General features: G+C 31.7%; 2 protein-coding genes across 2 annotated transcripts; one reads left to right on the forward strand and one right to left on the reverse strand.

The window, feature by feature from the left end:
* Positions 1-5,231: 5,231 nt before the first annotated feature.
* On the forward strand, positions 5,232-8,407 carry LOC114730713 (transcription factor HY5-like). Its single transcript, XM_028917823.1, has 4 exons — positions 5,232-5,419; positions 5,635-5,848; positions 6,733-6,889; positions 8,069-8,407. The coding sequence occupies exons 1-4, from the start codon at positions 5,299-5,301 to the stop codon at positions 8,138-8,140; spliced, it is 564 nt and encodes a 187-aa protein (XP_028773656.1). The 5' UTR covers positions 5,232-5,298; the 3' UTR covers positions 8,141-8,407.
* An 834-nt stretch (positions 8,408-9,241) lies between these two features.
* On the reverse strand, positions 9,242-19,347 carry LOC114730621 (GPI ethanolamine phosphate transferase 3-like). The gene is made up of 20 exons (XM_028917736.1): positions 19,043-19,347; positions 18,868-18,902; positions 18,557-18,678; positions 17,914-18,003; positions 17,676-17,795; positions 17,413-17,496; positions 16,251-16,328; positions 14,972-15,097; positions 14,782-14,871; positions 14,151-14,186; positions 14,003-14,058; positions 12,753-12,885; positions 11,656-12,100; positions 11,465-11,556; positions 10,769-11,315; positions 10,444-10,579; positions 10,229-10,270; positions 9,856-10,012; positions 9,677-9,760; positions 9,242-9,568 (listed from the first exon to the last, which is right to left on the reverse strand). The coding sequence occupies exons 1-20, from the start codon at positions 19,330-19,332 to the stop codon at positions 9,452-9,454; spliced, it is 2,880 nt and encodes a 959-aa protein (XP_028773569.1). The 5' UTR covers positions 19,333-19,347; the 3' UTR covers positions 9,242-9,451.
* Between the last annotated feature and the right edge of the window lie 789 nt (positions 19,348-20,136).

Genomic DNA, 20,136 nt, shown 5'->3' on the forward strand with positions numbered 1-20,136 from the left:
GTAACTTTTTTAATATAATCAAATTAATTAAATACATCTTATATTAAAAATTAGAAGAGGATTTATTTTTGTTGACTTTGTACCATTCATGGCCACATCCATTTGTAGAAAAACAAATGCGCTTTTCTGCGTGCAGTGTTAATCAAATGTACAGTGACCAAAGCAGAAGATGTGGCATGAGAAAAAAGAACATAGGCTGGATTGGACAGCTCAGTAGAAAAAAGTGACAAACAAAGAGACATGACACTGTGGCTCATCTAAGTCCACACATTTTCTGATAATGTACTTTTGAATGTTCAATATACTTTAGCCAGTGGCTTTAAAGATTGAAATAATTAAAAAATAATATTGTAGATATAATACTATTACATTTTAATTTTCATGCACAAAAATTAAAAAACTAATAAATAATTAATTTCAACAAAATGTAATGTATTTTATTAAATCCCCCTTATTTACCATAACATCTTAAAATATACAATTTTCATTTGATGAATATAACAAAACAATTAATGCTTTTAAAACAAAACTAAAATGGCAATATTTCAGCACAAATCTGACCTATTAGTACGAGTCTACTAGATTTCAAAATGTTGCATTAAAAAATAAAGCCAACAGCTCTTTGAAAAGTTGGAAATATATCAGCACGTAACATTGCTACATTAAAGAAGTGCGAGTGCCGATTTGGAATAGCCTGAGAAAAATAATTTTGAGCCATATATAGTAAATATGTGTAAAAAAAAAAAGGAAAAATGACCAAAAAAATAGAAATTACTAAATATCAAATAAAAAATGTCAACAAAAATTTGTTATTATTTACAAATTTAATATTGTCAACACCAAATAAAGTGTTGTTACCAAACTTGATTAAAATTCAGTAATTTTTAATTTCTTTTTTTGTCATTTTCTCTAAAAAAATTTATTTCATAAAAATGCAAAATTCCTTGTAAGCTGACTCAAACACAGGAAACAACTATACAAAAAATAAGAAGGTAAATAATTACATAATATTTGTGGTTCCTAATATAAGATATATTTGACTAATTTGAAGATATTAATAAAACTAAATAAATTATTATAAATTATTATATTTATTATTTTCTTTTCAATTAATTTGCGTGACTTATAAATTGACATAAGTATTTCATAAAGATTACATAATACTCCTCCGGTCCTTAATATAAGACCTATTTCAATATCTAAGAACATCTAAAACATTCATCAACAAAACAACAACATTTAAAAGTTCCATCAAATGTGCAAATGTGTAATAAACAAGCATTGTGATTAATTTTTTAAAACTTTGTCATCACTGTCATCAATTGCTTTTTTTTACGAGTATACTCTTCTTTAGTGGCAAAAATATCAGGTTTTCCTTTTTTGTAGAAATTTTACTTTTAAATTTTGCATCCTAGCTATTAAGTAAACAAATTATTGTTTAAAACAAGATAAATCGAATCATTTTATGAACTTTAATTTTAAAATGATAATAATAACCAAATATTTGAAATATTATTAACAATATAAAAAAATTAATAATATTATAATTATATAGAAATTTACAAAACAAAAAAATTATAAAAGGGGCGGGCTAGCCCTTGGCCCTGCAGAGCAGCCCGTTTAAGCCTTCAGCTCTGTAAGACTAGTTCTTTTAAGCCCGTTTCTTATTTGAATGGGGAAATTTTAAATTCAAGCCTCACAATTTTCAAACCTAAATGGAATAGGCTCAGCCTGTTTTTTCGACTATAAGTCTCAGTTTTATAACAGAATAGTGGAAAAAGTTGGATCAAAAGCTTCATGTGTGGAATGCTTTAATTTTTGTCTCAAGCGAGGAGATTAACGTTAATAAAATTCGTTCTGTTACCACCTCTAGTTAGGGGATGTTTGGATTAACTTTTTAGAAGTGATTTTATAATATATAAAATAAATATGTGAGAAAGATTTTGTTTTAACTTATATGAAAGTATTTTTTTTAAATATGAGAGCTATTTAAGAGTTTGATTTGATCATAAATATAAGACCTTAATCTACTTTATCTTTTAAATTTATAATTCATTTTTCCAAGCATCCCTAGTAATTACACATATTAAGGGGTTTCCATCTAAGAGTAGTCATGATTCAAAAGGATACTTTAGAAAATAAACTTGTATTTGTTGTAAATAACTAATTTAACTAATTTTTTTTATCACATTACTTAAATACTCTTGTATTAAGAACTAAAAATAATATTATTTGTATCAAAAGTTGATCACCTTGGTTTGATGGGAAATCATGATTTTATAGTCTTAAAACAATGGTTTTGGCATAATTAATCAATTCTTGGATAATGAGGTGTTTGGGTGCTCTCCTTCAAAATCATGGTTTTTAAGTAAAACAAGTGGGTCTTTTTTTCCCCCCTTATATTCAAACACCCACTTAAAGATGGGTCTAAGAGGATGCACCTGCTAATGGTAACTTGTGAAATTATCATGTCATTTTGATCAAACTCCATCTCCCAAGCATGGGAGATGGAGGATGATGGAGAATGCAAGACCTGTCTCTTTTTCTATTTAAAAGAACAGCAGTTATACTTCCTCTTATTCTAAATATAAGACTTATTAATAAATTTTATATTTAAAATCGGAAGAGTATTATAAAAAAGAGAGTAAAAGTACACATTTAATTTTTTAACTTTATATAATGTTTTGTTTTATCTTTTTAATTTTCTAATTCTCACACGGTTAGTCTCAAAAGTTAGAGGATTAAACTATAAATATGCTTTATTGTTTATTATACCATTAAAATATATGGTACTATAACAAGGTTGCTTTTTTTCTTTTTGCCACGTAAGGGTATCGTCTTGTTAAAGATAATTCTATTTAAGTTACTATTGAGTACTATATATAAAAACGCTTTTAATTGAGATTTAAACTTTAATTAGCCACATTGTAAGAAACTAGTCATTTTCACTAGACCCAATTTCATTGTAATAATATTGATACTACCTTGACCAAAAACCAAAAAAAAAGAAAAAAAAAGAAGCACATGATGATTGAAAATAAATAAATAATCGATCAAGTTCACCATTACTTATAAGCCATCTCAGGCTAACTCGGATGATAAGAACGGGATGAAGTATATATAAAGGCTAGAAGTATAAGCTTTAAATTATGATAATACACTATCTCTAGTTTTAATATAAAAATTAGATAATTAATTTGTAGATATTGAAAAAAATTAGCTAAGTAAATTATTTATAATAAATAGATATTATCTTTCATAAAATATTATTGTTATGTTATATGTATTAGAATCATCTCTTAATAAAACTTTTTAACATGTGTAATCATTGCATAGAGATAAATAGTAGGGATAAAATGGATTGGATATTATTTATCAAATTAAATCTTTAACTAGCTTTTATATTAAAGACTGAAAATCATAATAAAAAAATGACATATGTATTTTTAAATTGAGTTGAGGTTATGTTTTCAGAGGGAAAAAAAGTTTATTCAACTAAAGTGTCGGGGGGGTGTTATACAAATTCAGAGATCCTATTATTGGCCATGATCTTCTAGAGCCATATGTCATCTAGCTATCCCAGAAATAAATTATTACCTCTGGGTCTAATTATAAGAGTTAGTTAACTAATTTGAGGAGATTAAAGAAATAAGTTGAATTAGTTATTTGTTCTAAATAAGTATTATCTTTTCTAAAACATTCTTACTAATCAAATGTATTGAATTATCATTATTAGAAGGGTTACTTTGAAAAATATATATATATATAAAAAAAAACAAAATAAATTAGAGTTTTATATTAAGATCAAAATAAAAATCAATCAGGATTTTATATTAATAACAGGAGCTAGTGTTTGTTTTTGTTGACTTTGTACCATTCATGGCCAAATCCATTTATAGAAAAATAAATGCGCTTTGGGTGTGCCGTGTTAATCAATGTACAGTGACCAAAGCAGAAGATGTGGCATGAGAAAAAAGAACATAGGCGGGAATGGACAGTTCAGTAGAAAAAAGTGACAGACAAGGAGACATGACACTGTGGCTCATCTAAGTCCACACATTTTCTGATAATGTACTTTTGAATGTTCGACATGGTTTAGCCAGTGGCTTTAAAGATTGAAATAATTAGAAAATAATATTGTAGATATTATACTATTACATTTTAACGAAGGAGATTTAATTCCCCTTCAAAATAATTTTCGTGCACAAAAATTAAAAAAACTAATAAATAATTAATTTCAACAAAATGTAATGTATTTTATTAACTCCCCCTTAATTACCATAACATCTTAAAATATAAAATTTTCATTTGATGAATATAACAAAACAAGTAATGCTTAAAAAAAAACTAAAATGGCAATTATTTCACCACAAACTCAAATCTGACCTATTAGTACTAGTCTACTAGATTCCAAAATGTTGCATTAAAAAATAAAGCCAACGGCTCTTTAAAAAGTTGGAAATATATCAGCATGTAACATTGCTACGTTAAAGAAGTGCGGATTTGGATTAGCCTGAGAAAAATAATGCTGAGTTATATATAGTAAATATGTCTGAAAAAACAGGAAAATCATCCAAAAAAAAAAATTACTAAATACCAAATAAGAAATGTCGACAAAAATTTATTATTGCAATTTTAATGTTATTAATACCAAATAAAGTATTGTTACTAAATTTGATTTGGAATTTAATAACTTTCAGCTTCTTTTTTTTTGTCATTTTCTCTTAAAAAAAAGTATTTCATAAAAATGCAAAATTACTTATAAGTTGACTCAAACACATGAAACAAGGATACAAAAAATAAGAAGGTAAATAATTATATAATATTTGTGGTTCTTAATATAATACGCATTTGACTAATTTTAAGATATTAATGAAACTAAATAAATTATTAGAAAGTATTTATATTGATTATTTTCTTTTCAAACTGATTTGTTTGACTTATAAATTGATATAAGTATTTCAGAAAGATTATATAACATACATTATAGTTAAGTAATTTATTTAGTTTTCTTAATGTTCTTAAATTAGTTTACTAACTCTAATATTAAGAATTAGAACTAATATATATTAAAAATTCTTTATATATATTTTCCAAATACTGTGCAATGTGATTAAAAAGTGGCGGTTGTGTAGACAACAACGTGTTCAATTGTGAACCAAACTCTTAGGTGCCATTCCCATGCCTTAAATGGTTCGTTCTGCGATGAGATGATTCCAAGCAAGCATTCACACTTCCTTCACTTCACTTGTAATTTTCTAAGGAAAAAAAGGCTCTCCAAAAAGAGAAAGAGACATTATGTCTGTTCAACTCAGCAGGGAAGGTTTAGTGTCTGCTTCTTCTTCATCTTCTTCATGGAACCACAGGCTCAACGACCATACGCACACCCCTTTCCCTCTTCACAAGACCAGCAAAATCGGTGAGTTCATTAATCTGCAACACACCCAAAAGTTTCACTTTTGAAGTTTGATCCTTAGTTTTCTTCCTCTTAGTAAGAACATATTCTAAGTTTGTTCATGGGATAATAATGAGAGATACTGTATATACGAGGAAGATGGAATATTGTTAGGAACAAAAGTAGAGTTCATTGTGATGATATGAGAGTAGTGTAGATTGAAGTGGATAGTGTTGCAGAAGAAAGCGATGAGGATCTGTTCAGAGTGCCGGACATGGAAGCCACGGCGGCCGGTGGCAGCGGAGAGCGTGGAGGAGGAGGAGGGGCTGTTGTTTCAAATGGGAATGCGAGCTTAAGCAATGTGACAGTGACAGTGACAGAAGCTCAGCCTCAGAGTGGAAAACGAAGAAGAGGAAGAAACCCTGCAGATAAAGAGGGCAGACGCCTCAAGAGGTATATTTATCTGAAGATCTCATATTCCTGGTCACATGAAAATTGTGGTAGTCGCTTCAATCTCAATTATGATATCAGGCAGTTAGTAAGGTTAATGCAAAGTTTAGTCGTATGAGTTTGTCTTCATTTTAATCCCTCAATTTTTTTTATTTCTATTTATTTCTAACATTAATCCTTATAATTTAATATAAATTGGACCATTTTACTAGGAGCACATTCCATGTTCATCGCAATTTGAATCATCCAGATCGATTTTAGATGGTTAATTTAAATTTTTTATATATTTTAATCAATTTTTTGTTTTAATATATATATAATTTAAAATAAATATAATATCATAACTAACATATCTTTAAAAAATAAGTTTATCATTGAAAAAAATTATATATTAAAAATTTTAAGTCTGAACTATTCATATTAGATTTTAGATGGTTTAAATTACATTACAGTATGCCTATCATAATGATAAGCACTAAATGAAGACCTCCATTTTACCTCCTCACCGAAAGTTGTAATTTGATATTGAGGGACCAAAATCAAAATGAAGACTAATTTGAAAGAGTAAAGATTATAGTAACTCCAATTAGTATTTATCATTTTATGTGTATTTATAAGTCATTTGCATCCTAAGCCCACAAAAGAAGGGTATTAAAAATATGTTCTATATTTTTTCTACTATATTTTATGTTATCTCTTTCTGCATTTATTAAGTGAAAAAGGGATAAAATTAGAAAAAAAATCTTTAGTTATTTTATAAGTGACTTATAAATAGTTAAATAGTGGCACTTTTTTAAATTAGATTTCTTTTTCTTTATGTTTTCTCAGTTTCATGTGACCATGAGATTAACCATTGTTTACACACACACACACACATGAACGAGCAGGTTGTTGAGGAATAGGGTATCAGCACAGCAGGCAAGAGAAAGGAAGAAGGTGTATGTGAATGAGTTGGAAGCGAAGGCTAAGGAGTTGCAAGACAAGAATTACAAGTTGGAAGAGCGTATCTCTACTGTGATCAATGAGAACACCATGCTTCGTAAGGTATATTTAATTTTGTTGAACTTACATCAATATTATTATTTTTATTCTACTACTATCTCCGGTCCTAATTATAAGAGCTAGTTGACGAATTTGAGAATATGAAGAAAACAAGTTAAGTTAGTTTTTTGTAATAAATGAATGTTGTCATTCCTAAAATATCCTTACTAATCAAGTGTGTTGGCTAAAATTACAATTATTAGAAAAATTGTCTTGAAAAAAATTGCATAAAAATGAAAGATAAAATAGATTTGGGTCTTATATTTATGACCAAAATAAAAATCAAACGCGATGTTATATTAAGAACTGGAGGTAGTATTATTTATTTTCACCTAGCCTTTTCTCCTTGATATCGTATGAGAAATAGATAATAGGGAGAAAGACATTTAAACGAGATCCCAATCGTCTCTTTAAATGATTTATAATTATTTGGGTGGAATTCAAACTATGATTTTAAAAATAATTTTACAGTACACAAAGTAAATTTGTAAAGGAGTTTATTTTAATTTGTAAAAAAATGATTTTAAAAAACAAGATGGTATCCAAACACCCTTAAACAACATTGTTATGTGCTATTCTAGTATTTATTTCTTTTTCTGAAATGACATAATTGTCCTCTGTGAAATTACTTGCCAATGCCTTTGTTGCTACTTAATATAATAAGTTAAAGTGGTTACTTATTGCTGTTTTCAGTTCACTATAAAATTTAATCTCAGACCAAGTTTTGAGGATTTCACAGTGAGTAGGATATTTAGGGTCTTAAATTAAGATTTTTAGATTTGGGATTATTTTTGTGCCCGTCTCCCTGATTAATATATAAAAGAAATTAGTTAGGAAAAGGGCTTTCTAGGATAAAAGTTCACAAAAAAATAAGGATGGTATAGAATTAAATAACAAGAGTTTAATTAAAGGTAAGAGGAACCAAACTATAGGCTAGATGATCGGTTTTTAAACTAATTTCTCAAGTTGATTTACTTTTTCACTTTGAAGAGAAATTTATGAATATGTCAGTCTAGATGATAGGAGGGATTGCGTATAATTTCAGTAAAATATTAGGAAATCTATACAATTTACTCTTTCCCCAAAAAATTATGATGACAAGTGTGTCAAAATTTAATTAATTATAACGAAAATTTTCCATGGTTAATAGTCAATTTAACTTTGCTAATGTGTGATTGGCAGGTTCTTATGAACACAAGGCCTAAAGTTGATGAAAGCAGTGAACCAAAGCAGGATCAATTAAGTAAAAGTTAACAGAATGTGTGAGAGCTATAAATACATCAATGAATCCTTCATGCTACTACAAGAAGTTGGAAATTCCTATCATACCCTTGTCCTCTCTTAATTTGTTATTGAATGACTAATTGAAGATTATGTAATTAAACTAAGGATAATGACAATTTCTTTCTAGGTAGATAAGGCCAAGCTTATTCCTCATGAGAATTCTTCCTCTGCAATTCCTTGTACTGATGGATCATGAAATCGAATGTTAAAAAAAAAAAAAAAATTATATTTTCCCCATTCTTGTGACTTAGTGTCATGCAAGTGATTTTGTAAGCGGAAACTGGAAAGTCGTGAATTTCATCGCGCTTCTAACCTCATCTCGTTAATACCTGCTCCTTTAACTCAAAAAGACTAGCAGTGTGTTTGTAATGCCATTTCCCCCTCCAAAAGTGCCTGCATCGGTGTGCAACCAGCATCATAGGCTTATTTTCACAATAGTACTTGTTTGGATCAGTTTTTTATCAAATAGGTTTTTAGAAAAAAAGTCAGTTACAGGTAAAACTGAAAATTTGAGCTTTTACCGTTAGCAACAAGAAGAGAGAAAAGAAGAATGAGAAGAAAGATAAGGGTATTTAAATAGGTTCTATCTTGACTCAACAATTTGATATTTTTTTCTTCTAAGAAGAAAAAATTACCTAATAAAATTTAATTATTTCAATTTATTATTTTTCTTGAATTTTTCAAATTGTATAAATATGATAAACTACTTTTGCCCTTTAATATAAGATTCTCATAGACTAATTTGAAGATATTAAAGAAACTTAATAAACTATCCCATTAATATCATATAATATAAAACACTACTATTTAATGAAATTCATATCCTTTTTAATCATTTTACATTTAAACTTACTTTTTTATTAATCATCTAAATAAGTTCAAGTTTTTTAACTGGCTTTTTATAACACCAATCCAAATATAAATCACATTATACTAACTGGCTTTTTTTTTTTAATACACACACTAACTGATTTTTACTCTAACTTAAGTTTACAAAAGTCAGTTTTGTCACCGTCAATCCAAACACACCTTATGTTTTTATCACCACAACAAAATTAAGCAAGAGACAGATTTGGCTGGTTCGAGGAGCAAGCTGCAGATTCATGTGCTTATACTGTCATAAAGAAATATCTAACTACAAAATTTGTGTGATCGTAGAATGAATCTATATACAGCAGTGCAAAAAATAGGGAGAAAAAGAATTGGTCAAAAAAAAATTGAAAAAAATGAAATGCAAATCACTAACATAATATATAGCTAATCAGCATCCTGATAGTAGAGCTATTGGTCATCCTTGACTTGATCAAAATAGTAAAGTGAAGCCCAACATGTAAAGATGTCTGTAAGGAGAAGACCAATCACATCGAAAACAAACTTGGGAGCAAATAAACCCCATACCTGCATGCAAGAACATAAAACATTGACTTTACTGGATTAACAACAAAAAAGTGAAAAACAGAAATGTGTTGCCCCAAAAGGAAAAAAAACATCTGAAATCATTTTTACCATCAAGTGTCGCCTCTGAACCGTGACACATAATATTGCAAAAGTTGTCGTAATTGCTGTACTTAGCCCATACATCACATACGCCTTAATAAGACATTGTATTTAAGAGTGTCAGAAAACAGAACATTCCATGGTTAAGTAGGGGGAATCCTAACAACTTACTAGTAAAGGGAACTCACTTGAGATAATTGTGTGTAGATAAAATGTTTTGTTTGATTAGCCTGTTTCATGGTTGCTACAAGAAATGGGAGACCGAGTACTGGAAGGATGATCGAAAAACCAAAGGTATCAATTGTTAGGAGGATTGCTTGACGAATGAGAACAAATTCTTCAAACCTGAAATGAATGTATTAAAATCATTAAAATGCCAAGCAAACAGTAAAACATGTAAAAAAGACCCCATTATGATCAGTTATTGATCGTTCCCAAGAGATAGAGAAGTTTAATGTTTTGCAATGTTGGCCTTGAATCGCAAGAGATCTAGTGATTATACTTCTATCTGAAATATGGATAAATACTATTTTAAAAATGGCAAACATTAATGTAATGTACCCCACAAATGCAGCACCATAACGAAGACCATCAAAAGCACACCTGAAAATAAAAATGCAGAAGTCTATCATGTTCAACTTCAGGAGAAAGGGTTAATAATTAATCTGTTGAATGTGCTTAACGCACGCTGAAGGAAGATGCAGAAACCACGAGAGAGCTCACGAGATAAAGCTGAAATAATACATCCTAACCTCAGACAGAAACAGCTAACATACCAGTGACCGCTGCAGAAAAAGAGGCACACAGCAAAAAGGCTCCATTGCATCACACGGAAGGGATCAACAGCCGAACTGCTGCTTGGTCTTTCCGTAGTACGCTCTCCTGTATTATCCATCCTCAATATACAATAACCTGGAAGGTAGTTTGATAGCATGGGGAAAAATCTTAAGAAAAAATGGATGTAGCTTCATGCTCATAAAGATGAAGGAAAATACATCACTGATTTGTTAACAATAGCAGGAACGAACCATGACAGTAACATGTTTTAAGCATTAGACAGCAGGATCTAGTAAAATAACACAAGACAGTAGTAAAGAGAACCTCCAATTGTGGATGCACAGGCAATCATGGGACCCTGCTTTCCAGAAAGAAGAATGACAGTCGAACTCCACGCAGATAAAATGGCCACTGTTTTTGTGATTAAATTTTTCTTGCAATCCAAAGAGTTATCCTCAAATAGAGCACCAAATGACAGCAATAACAGCTGCCCCAAAGAAATAGCATAGATGATCCTGGGAACGTAATTTCTTCCAATGCTTTCAGGCATCAGTGCAAAACCGATCCTATTACCGTCTGAAATCCAATGCAACAGTATTAGCATGTAACTCAAGATGGTACTCCGAATAGTATACTTCCATGCCCACTTGAAGGAACTGTTATTGGTGGCCTTGTACAGTAGAAATGCCAACAGGATCAGAGCTAGCATGGGTGCAACTTCAGCCACAAACTCCCACACTGGAAAACCGGATGTGATGTTGAGGATCCATGAAGTGTGTTCTTTCATGAAAGCAGATGTGGCAGCCTGTTTTGTCAGCCCAACTTCAATGGAAAATTGACAAAACGCGCACAAGAGAAGGAATCCAAAACTCTGCAGAAAATAAAAATGATGTTCAGGGACTTCTTACTAAGAAAATCAATGGAAGTTCTTATAAGAATTTATGCCTTGTCAAGTAAGAAAGTTCTCAAATAACAATAAACTTGCCAAACAGGAGAATGAAACCAAGGTGAGATACACACTTCTGGTAATAGCTTCTCCTTCCTGACTGCGTATCGTAACATCACAATCCCAGATGTGGCCAAAAGGAAATTTGCCACTTTTCCTTCCTCCACTGACAACAAACTCCAAGCCAAAAAGAAATGAGAAGAATGTCTAGGAAAGCTAAGGTGTAATGCGCACCAATATAAATATACAAGTGCTTCAGACTTACAGATGTAACTGTTTGAAAGGAAACTGCATGCACGGATTGCCAGTAAAACATATGCCAAAGTTGAGATGGAGAAAATTCCAGAAGCTCCAGATAGTGGCATAAATATACCAAGCTGCTTGTTCCCTCTTAAAATGGAGAGAATTTGAAAAATGATTGATAGAAGCATGATTAAAATGCCAGATATCATCAGTTTCAAGTCAAACTCGGTCCATTTGAGGCGAGCTAACTCAGCGACAGTAGCTAGAAAATTAAAGTATGCATCAATTTGCTTCTGAAGCGTAGGCAAAATTGTATCACTGCCATTTTTGCTGCCTGACAGTAACTTCTTAGTTGAATGCAACCAATGGCTCTCTGCTTGAGCATAAGTGCTTGCTATTCGAGACAAGTCATCAGAGGAAAATCCAACAGCTGATGAAGCTGAATAAACATCTATATATCTCTTCACCTGAAAAAGTGCATCCTCAAAATGAGTAAAATGAGACAGCAGAAGAGCATAGATATACTTATGTGCATGCACGTGCGTGCACAGAGAACATATGATCATTCTCCTGACAACTCATTTCACTTTCAGAATTGTCAAATAAGCACCCAGAATGTCATGTTAAAGCAAAGAGGGTATACTCAAACTACAATGCTGTTGGAAAGCATAAAAAACAAGAATGTAACAATCCGAAACAAGATTTACTTGCATTAAAATTGCATCAAGTGTAAATTTTACATGCAAGTATTTTGTTAACAAAAGAGAGATGATATGAGTGTGTTAGATTATGTACAAGAATCAGCTCTATAGTATTTTGCAGCATTGGACTGTCAAATCCAACAGTAAATACTTTTTCTTGAGAATTAGCACAAGTTTTATGACAAAAATTTAATGAAGAAACTCCACAAGAACTGATGGCAACTTTATATGTTTGTGGAGCGATAAGACTACGAAATAATGCAATAGTCCAGAAACAGAAATATGGGAACTTTTGAAGCGCATAATTGAGTACTCAAAGTTTCGCAATTACCTAGCCAAATCTGTGATTGGTAAAATTGAAGAGAAGACAATATACTTATTCTGTAATTGGGAATTAAAAGTTCAAAGGCTTAAAAACCTGCCAAGAATTGACACATAGCACGTTAGCATAATTCTGCATCCAGACATCTGATTCTGATGGCTCCTGAGGGGCTCCCAAATCCCACCTCCGAGCTCCTAGAGCATACAGCTCAGGATTGATACGACCAATACTGAGAACAAAATTAATACTGCCTCATGAGTTCTTAAATTAGTTCCCAAGACATTTCTTTTACAGTGTGAGTACACCATGATGATGTAAGGAAAGCATAATCAGACATCAAAACAGAATTTCCATATTTAAAGCATACATTGACTTAAAATAGCAATGTAACCTACAAAAAATAAAGCTAAATATCTTGGAAAGAGATTGAAAGAATGGGATAAAACTACCAAAAAGGATTTGGTCCATTCAGACAATAAACGGGGGAGAACCAAATGGATATTGCACACGCAGTCATGGCCTTGGCTTTTAGGGCAAAAAATCTGAAGGACAATGAATATATAAGTTTTTGTGTTTCCCCCTCTGTGGATTAACCAGACTTGATTGCAAGAGTAGCTCATGAGCAAAAGGACCGAATGGTTCAAATATTTGGGGCAAATGACCTAACGTGCAGAGTATGGAAGAAAAGCTGCAGAATCATGGAAGAAAAATTGCAGATTCTTTTTTTTTTTTTTGTTGGGTAAGAAAAAATTGCAGATTCTGAATTCGGTCCTTTTCCCCAAATGTTTGAACCATTTGGTCCTTTTGACCAATTTTCCCTTGATTTTATCTAGTCCTTCCTCTCTTTACAATTAATTAAACTAACAACAGTCCAAAAGTCCTCTGACAACTCTGAATCATTTATATTTTTGGACAGTACTGTTAATTTTAATTATTTGTTTGACTATTTTTGGATTTTTTGCCTCATGTATTTATAATTAGTTGTTCTATTTTAATAAGGATAATGTTATACAATTTTGATTATGATAAGATCAATTTAAATATTTTGTTTGTATGAAACTTTATCACTTAATCACTTGAGAGCTATGGGATCTTTCTTTCATTATCTATAAAGGTAATATTTCCATCTAACAAAATAAATCCAGAGGAAAATTGAACCCAGAATTTTGTCGCATGATTATAATTAGGAATGAGAGAGAAAGGTAGGGAAACTAAAAGGACGAGGGGAACAGAGGGGAAAAAGAGAAGAACTAGAGAAGGGTTGAGAGAATTCATTCACATTAAATCTGATTCAATATAAGATGAAAATACACAACAGAAACATTGACAGCATGCTTAAACCGCACCTTCCATAAGGGAAAGGGATACCAATCAATGCTGAAACTGTTGCTGCAAAGTCAAGCTGCAAAAGTACAGTCAAAGAGGGATAATTATGGGTTTTCATAAATTTAAGTGCTTGAAGGGAATCACACTAAACAAAAGTGCCTTTCAAACCTGTTGCATGGAGCTGATGCAGACATTATTCCCATCCTGTAATCAGAGACAATATTAGTGATTTTAGAGAAGAAAAAAAATATACAGAGTAAATCACTGGTCACCTCCCTTGAAAAATGCTCAAATTAAATTACACGCATAAAATTTATTCTGGGTAGATTATTCATTCCTCCCGTTAGAGATGTTCAAATCATACGGCCCCCTTTTCTAGTATAAAAATATATAAAATATATCCTATAAAACTCTGTAACATGTGTCCAACTCTAGATAGGGATTTGACATTGTCCCACAAGCTGCAAATTGTATAAGCTCTCAGCTTGTTACAAAGAATGAACATGAGTGTCACTAAGAACAGTCCCTCATAGTTTTATACTAAACTAAGTACACAAGATAAGGCTTCAAGATAATAAAAGCTACGGAAGATGATGATAATACAATTACCTAAAGATATGTTCTGATAATTTCCTACCTAAAGAAGATTTCATAAACTAATCCATACTGATTTTACAGCTTTTATATTCCAGTCGCTCACCACAGCTTCCCCATGTATACATAACTTCCATTCAGTTGTCTATTTTTCTGGCATAATTATGACCCTGTGTGAAGCCAGTAATGAAAGATATACTAATACCATGTCAAGTCGACAAGCAGAACTATCAAATTCTGGTGGTATGGAAGATGGAGGCTTCTTAAAGTTCATAGCAAAGACAGCAGTTTCCACCTGCAAGATGAGGCAGTAGATGTCCTAAATAAAATAGAAAGAACGAAAGACAAGGGATACTCATGTACCCAAATGTGTGGACAGACACTGTATAACACACCTCTTCAGAACCTCCACCACCATGATCACCATTTAGGGTTTGTCCATGATCACCCATCACAATAAGCATAGTATTCTCATGTAAACCCCCAGGTCCAGATTGACTTTCGAGCTCTTCAATTACTCTCTGCATCAAAATGCTAAGTTTGTTTATTAAATTGAAATGGGATAAAGCAAACACCAAATGAGCTAAATAGGGCTTAAGTAAGATAACACAATACAATCACACAATTTAAAATAATGGGGAGGTCCCAAAAAATTAAGAGTGCAGCGGATCTTCATGATTTGTGCTGTCCACATCTTAGTATTAATAATTAATATTGTGATAAGTTTCTAAACAAACTAAAAAAAGTATTCGCATATAAAACACTTGAGAGAACTATTGAGAACAAAAATATAAACTTGAACATACACTGAAGCTGCCCAATCCCTTAACATATAAAGTAAGTTCCCCAAGAAAAACAATGAACATAACCACATAAATCTACAAAATGTTCTACCCCATGATTCATCTAAAGACAAAGAAGTACCACTGAAGGTATGAACCAACCATATGTTCCAAATTACAGAAAAGAGAAAAGATGAGGAAAAAACTGCACACTGAGAAATTATTTCCCTCCTTTGTCCACAAACTCTTGAACAAATAAAGAGAAACTTCTCTAAATCCCAGACATATCTCACCAAAGACCCCAATTGATCTAATTCCATAATACATAGCTACTCTAACGTAAAAACAAATGAGTGCCACATTCAGCATTTTACTTGCACAGATGCATAACAAAGGGATGAGAGAGAGAAGTAGGGAAGAATGGAGCAGTAGATGGCAAATAATCTCAATCCTATTCAACGGGAAAAAGTCTAATATAAAAGTAGCCCTAGAGCTGTTTATAGAGCCCAAAATTCATTTATTAAAATAATAATATTAATAATTTAAACTAACTTAAACCTAGATAAGATAAGATGAAGACCGATACTCAGGTGCAGTTGGATGTCTCAAAGCAATAAAAAATGGAAAACCAACAAGAAATAAATTAAAACAAAGACAGCTCCTACACTTTTGGCAAGTAACTTCAGAAGGCGTTATAAGAACTAAGACACGATGATACTATAAAATATAATCAATATACAACAGAAACCAAAATTATCTATCACTATTTATTTATGCATTAATGTAACAAATATAAAATCAAATTATCTATGAACGTTTCTAGTTGAATTGAAAGTAGCAACACTAAACCTGAAAAGTCTTATCATTTAATAATAATAGTGCCAGTACATACCTCTAAAATATTATTGTATTGCTGCAACTTTTCTATCATCGGGTTGGAATCAACACCAAATATATGTCCAGCATGATCCTGGAATATACAGAAAACACATAAAAATGGTGGAAATTACTTACCCTCTGTATAATTATAATTCAGTGAAAAAAAGAAGTAGAAGACTAAAAATCATACGTAAATTCTGTTATACAACTTTGAAACTAATCCTATGCTTTTTTATTGGTCAATAATTTATCATGAGTTATAAAATCTGAAGAAATGACCCATCAGATCACTATAAGAAATTATTTGTGCTTTCAGCAAATCTAGAACCTTCATTGACACTACACAGCATCCAGAATACTGTCATACTCCTCAGACCATTTTAAATACAACTTCTTCTAAACTACATCTCAAAGCCAAATTATTGCACACATATTTTTTTCTCACTTTAAAACATAAGGTTTTAGTATTTGTTTGCTTTTCATCAAAGAAGAAATTTTATTAGAAAGAATAATTTATGGCCAGCTGAAGGTGAAGATATCTTCAGACCAAAAATTACAAGGAAAGTTCAATATAGGACAAAATGAAAGAAAACGTGTAATGGCTACGAATCTAATAGAGGTATACAACCTCTTTGCATATTAGATAAAATAATGTCCTTAAAGAGACAATGTGCTAAGCACCGAAGGGAAGCCACATGTAAATAAATATCCCATGGAAAAATTAAAGGAGAAGTTCCCTTAAAGATGTATGCATACCATTCCAACCATAAAACCAATGAATCCCATAAATTGCACTACCAATGCATCTCTTGATAAACTGGATACTACCTCCAGTTCTAAATATAAAATCTAGTTTATAATGTAATTTGCACTACAAACTAAATCTTATATTTTGAACCAAAGGTAGTACATCACAACTAGTACGGCTATACCCACATAATTGTCAAGCTATAGAATCTGAAAAGTTGATAAACTTCTCAAAATATTCTTTTCAAGCTAAAAAATAATCCAGAAATCAAAATCAACGTCAATAATTGAAATTGCAGTCTATTAACAAGGGAAAAAAAGTAAAATAAATTGGCAGTGTAATACAAACTAATTAGGTTGGAATTTTAGCCACATAAACACACAAAACATCGTAGAAAGACATATTCCGTGAAAAATATCAAACATACCACTCCAAGAAAATGTGAAATAAGAACATCCCAATTTTCCTCATGAAGAGATGGAATAAGGTGGTCAATGCATCCATTGTCAACCTGAAGGATAACCAGCATTATGTTAGAGTGACAAAAATTAGCAGTCAAATGTAAAAATTTTATGCCTATTCATTGAATGAAAAGCCACAAAAACATTTCACTAAGAAGTTGTAACCCCAAAGTCAAATCTAACTATTATATGGCATTCTTTTAAAATTAAAAACAATATTATGTCATACCGTATCAAGATCTTTGACGTTGAAAGAAGGGTATGGATATGATCTTTCAAAATGATGAGGAAACAGTTGTGTCCACGTATCATCCCCCATCATAAGAACTTTTTTCCCATTCTGAACCAACTGTAAGTGATTTGAATTTCAAAATTTGGTAAGAACCGTCAGGCTTCTCAAAGTGGAATGAAATACATGAATACAAAAACTTAGTATTACAAGACAGGGAAGAGAAGAAAAATCCTACCTGATGTATGAGGTTATCTTCAACAATTGCGGGTGCACCAAAGCTATTCCCAACATCTACAAAAGTAGGAAGTCCCCCAGTAGTCAAGCCCTACCCAAAGGAAGAAACCAAAAACTGTCAGCCATAAATTTTCTTACATTTTAACAGTAAAGGACTCTCATAAAAATGGGAAGGAAGAACAAAACACCAGAGGATCAGGTATCATCTTTGACTGAAAACACATCTAATTAAATTTACATACAGATTGAAAACCAAGAAGAAACAAAGAAATCTGAAAACTTAGACTGCCACTTAGATTATACTATACGAATGAAAATAAGGACAGGTTTCCCGTCATGGGAACTAACATAGTCTAAAAAAGATTTGAATGTTCTTAGAAGGAGTTGCACCATATGTAGGGTAGCAGAATTAATCATTCACAGTAAAGAAGCATAAGTATAAAGCAAAACATGTAAAATGCTAACATATAGTGCAGGTAAAAATATGCACAGTATGGTCCACAAGAATCCAAGGAAGAAGAAAAGACTAGTTTGTAGGGCCATAGCACATGGTCATCGCTTCATCGGAAAACTCACATTTTATTCCAGATTATGAGAAGATATTTATTACTGCACTGCTATAAAAAGAATGCAACTAATTTGACCTTCAGTCGCTGCAAACTTGTTGTAGGTGGATCGGCAAAGGCTTTAAAGATTCTTGCGGATGATCCATTTCTAGAAGCCACCATCCTCAATACTTGTAATTTATCCATCCATGGTTTAGATTCTGAAGCATGAGATGAAATTATTCTAAAGTTGCAATTCATTGTCAATCTAAAAATTTGTATTAAGGTACCAAAGCAACGATTCCAGATGGAAATAATACAGGTCAACTCAAGTCCTCGTTACCCAGAAGAAGGAGAAGGAGAAGGAAAATAAGAAGAGTGGAACCAGACGGTAGCATTAGATAACTGACCAGGAAAGAATGAACTGGGAGCGACAAAATCAAACCTGAAAAGCGATAAACAAAGTCAAATGCGCCCAAAACATAATCCTGACAATGAAGAACATAGAAAAAGGACCCTGTACATATCCCAAAAATATAATCAGGTGAGATGGGAGATTCATAGAAGAATGAAAGAACAACATACCTGAGAGCATCAAGAACAATAATAACCAGACGGTTTATAGCAGGTTTAGTCCAGCAAGACCCATCTGAAGAATTAGTGGTGCTGTTCAAGTTATCAGAAGAAGAAAAGCAAGGGGACTGGGAAATGTCGGAGCAACTGCTGTAGTAAGGAAGCTCGGTTCTAGTAAGCAGAAAGCCTCTGGTGAATAGGAAAATGGCGACGACGTGAAGCAACAGCGTCAACCACATTGGCCATATGTATTCCCACTTTCCACTCGGGCTCCTCCGTCGTGGTTCCATCTTTCGCGCCATTTTAGGAGTTCGGAGCCCCAAACTCTGATCTCAGGAGTTTCTCAAAAGTGAGTGTCTTTCTTCACTTTTTCTTCCGCCTTGTTGAGTCCGAAGTTCCAAGTCCCAATCTTTGATCTCAAGAGCTTCTCAAAAGCGAGTGCTGTCCTTCACTTACTCTTCCACCTTGTTGATATCCAAGTCCCAGACTTCGATCTCAACAAAGGCGAGTGCTGCTTTTGACCCCCTCGTCCGCCTTGCTGTCGAATTTTCCAAAATAACATTTATTTATGAAGTAGCATCAAGCAGGAAAATTTTAATAAATTTAATTTGAAAAAAATTGTAGAAATGGAGATGAGGCAAAATAAAAAACTAATTAAAAATTTTTTTATTTATTTTTAAGTCAAATTCATTAAAAAAATTCTGGATAGGAGTTGCTAGAAAAATACTTTAAAATGTGTATGCATATAAAACTAGTGTAAAATTACTAAAGGGTGTTACCTAATCTTTTGACCAAAAAAAGGGTGCTACCTAATCCTTTATTTACTAAATATTATCTTTAAAAAATCTTTTATTTATACCGATCCATCCCTCACTATAATAAATCCCGAATTCATCTGGCATTCAAGGTTTCATAAATTCTCAATATAATTCAAATTACAATTTTTATAACCAAATTTTAATTTAAAAGATTGGTTTGAATAAGTCTATTTAAAAAATTTATAATTTTAAAAGCCAATCAATTTTCTATATTTGAATGTGTCTTTGAAAGCTAATATATAATAAAATATAAAAAAAATTAATTTGCAAGTCTTTATAATTTCACTT

The sequence above is a fragment of the Neltuma alba genome, unplaced genomic scaffold (genome assembly GCF_004799145.2).
Source record: "Neltuma alba isolate B1F8T4 unplaced genomic scaffold, ASM479914v2 tig00002511_pilon, whole genome shotgun sequence".
NCBI classification, from domain to species: Eukaryota; Viridiplantae; Streptophyta; class Magnoliopsida; order Fabales; family Fabaceae; genus Neltuma; species Neltuma alba.

What these genes read in the sequence shown, in the direction of transcription:
- LOC114730713 (XM_028917823.1), top strand. Translation starts at nt 5,299, where the DNA reads ATGTCTGTTCAACTCAGCAGGGAAGGTTTAGTGTCTGCTTCTTCTTCA. An exon ending in TCACAAGACCAGCAAAATCG is followed by an intron (nt 5,420 to 5,634) that starts GTGAGTTCATTA and finishes ATAGTGTTGCAG; the next exon opens with AAGAAAGCGATGAGGATCTG. An exon ending in AGAACACCATGCTTCGTAAG is followed by an intron (nt 6,890 to 8,068) that starts GTATATTTAATT and finishes TGTGATTGGCAG; the next exon opens with GTTCTTATGAACACAAGGCC.
- LOC114730621 (XM_028917736.1), bottom strand. Translation starts at nt 19,332, where the DNA reads ATGGCGCGAAAGATGGAACCACGACGGAGGAGCCCGAGTGGAAAGTGG. An exon ending in TATGTGTCAATTCTTGGCAG is followed by an intron (nt 12,101 to 12,752) that starts GTTTTTAAGCCT and finishes GCACTTTTTCAG; the next exon opens with GTGAAGAGATATATAGATGT. An exon ending in TATGGTGCTGCATTTGTGGG is followed by an intron (nt 10,013 to 10,228) that starts GTACATTACATT and finishes CATTCATTTCAG; the next exon opens with GTTTGAAGAATTTGTTCTCA.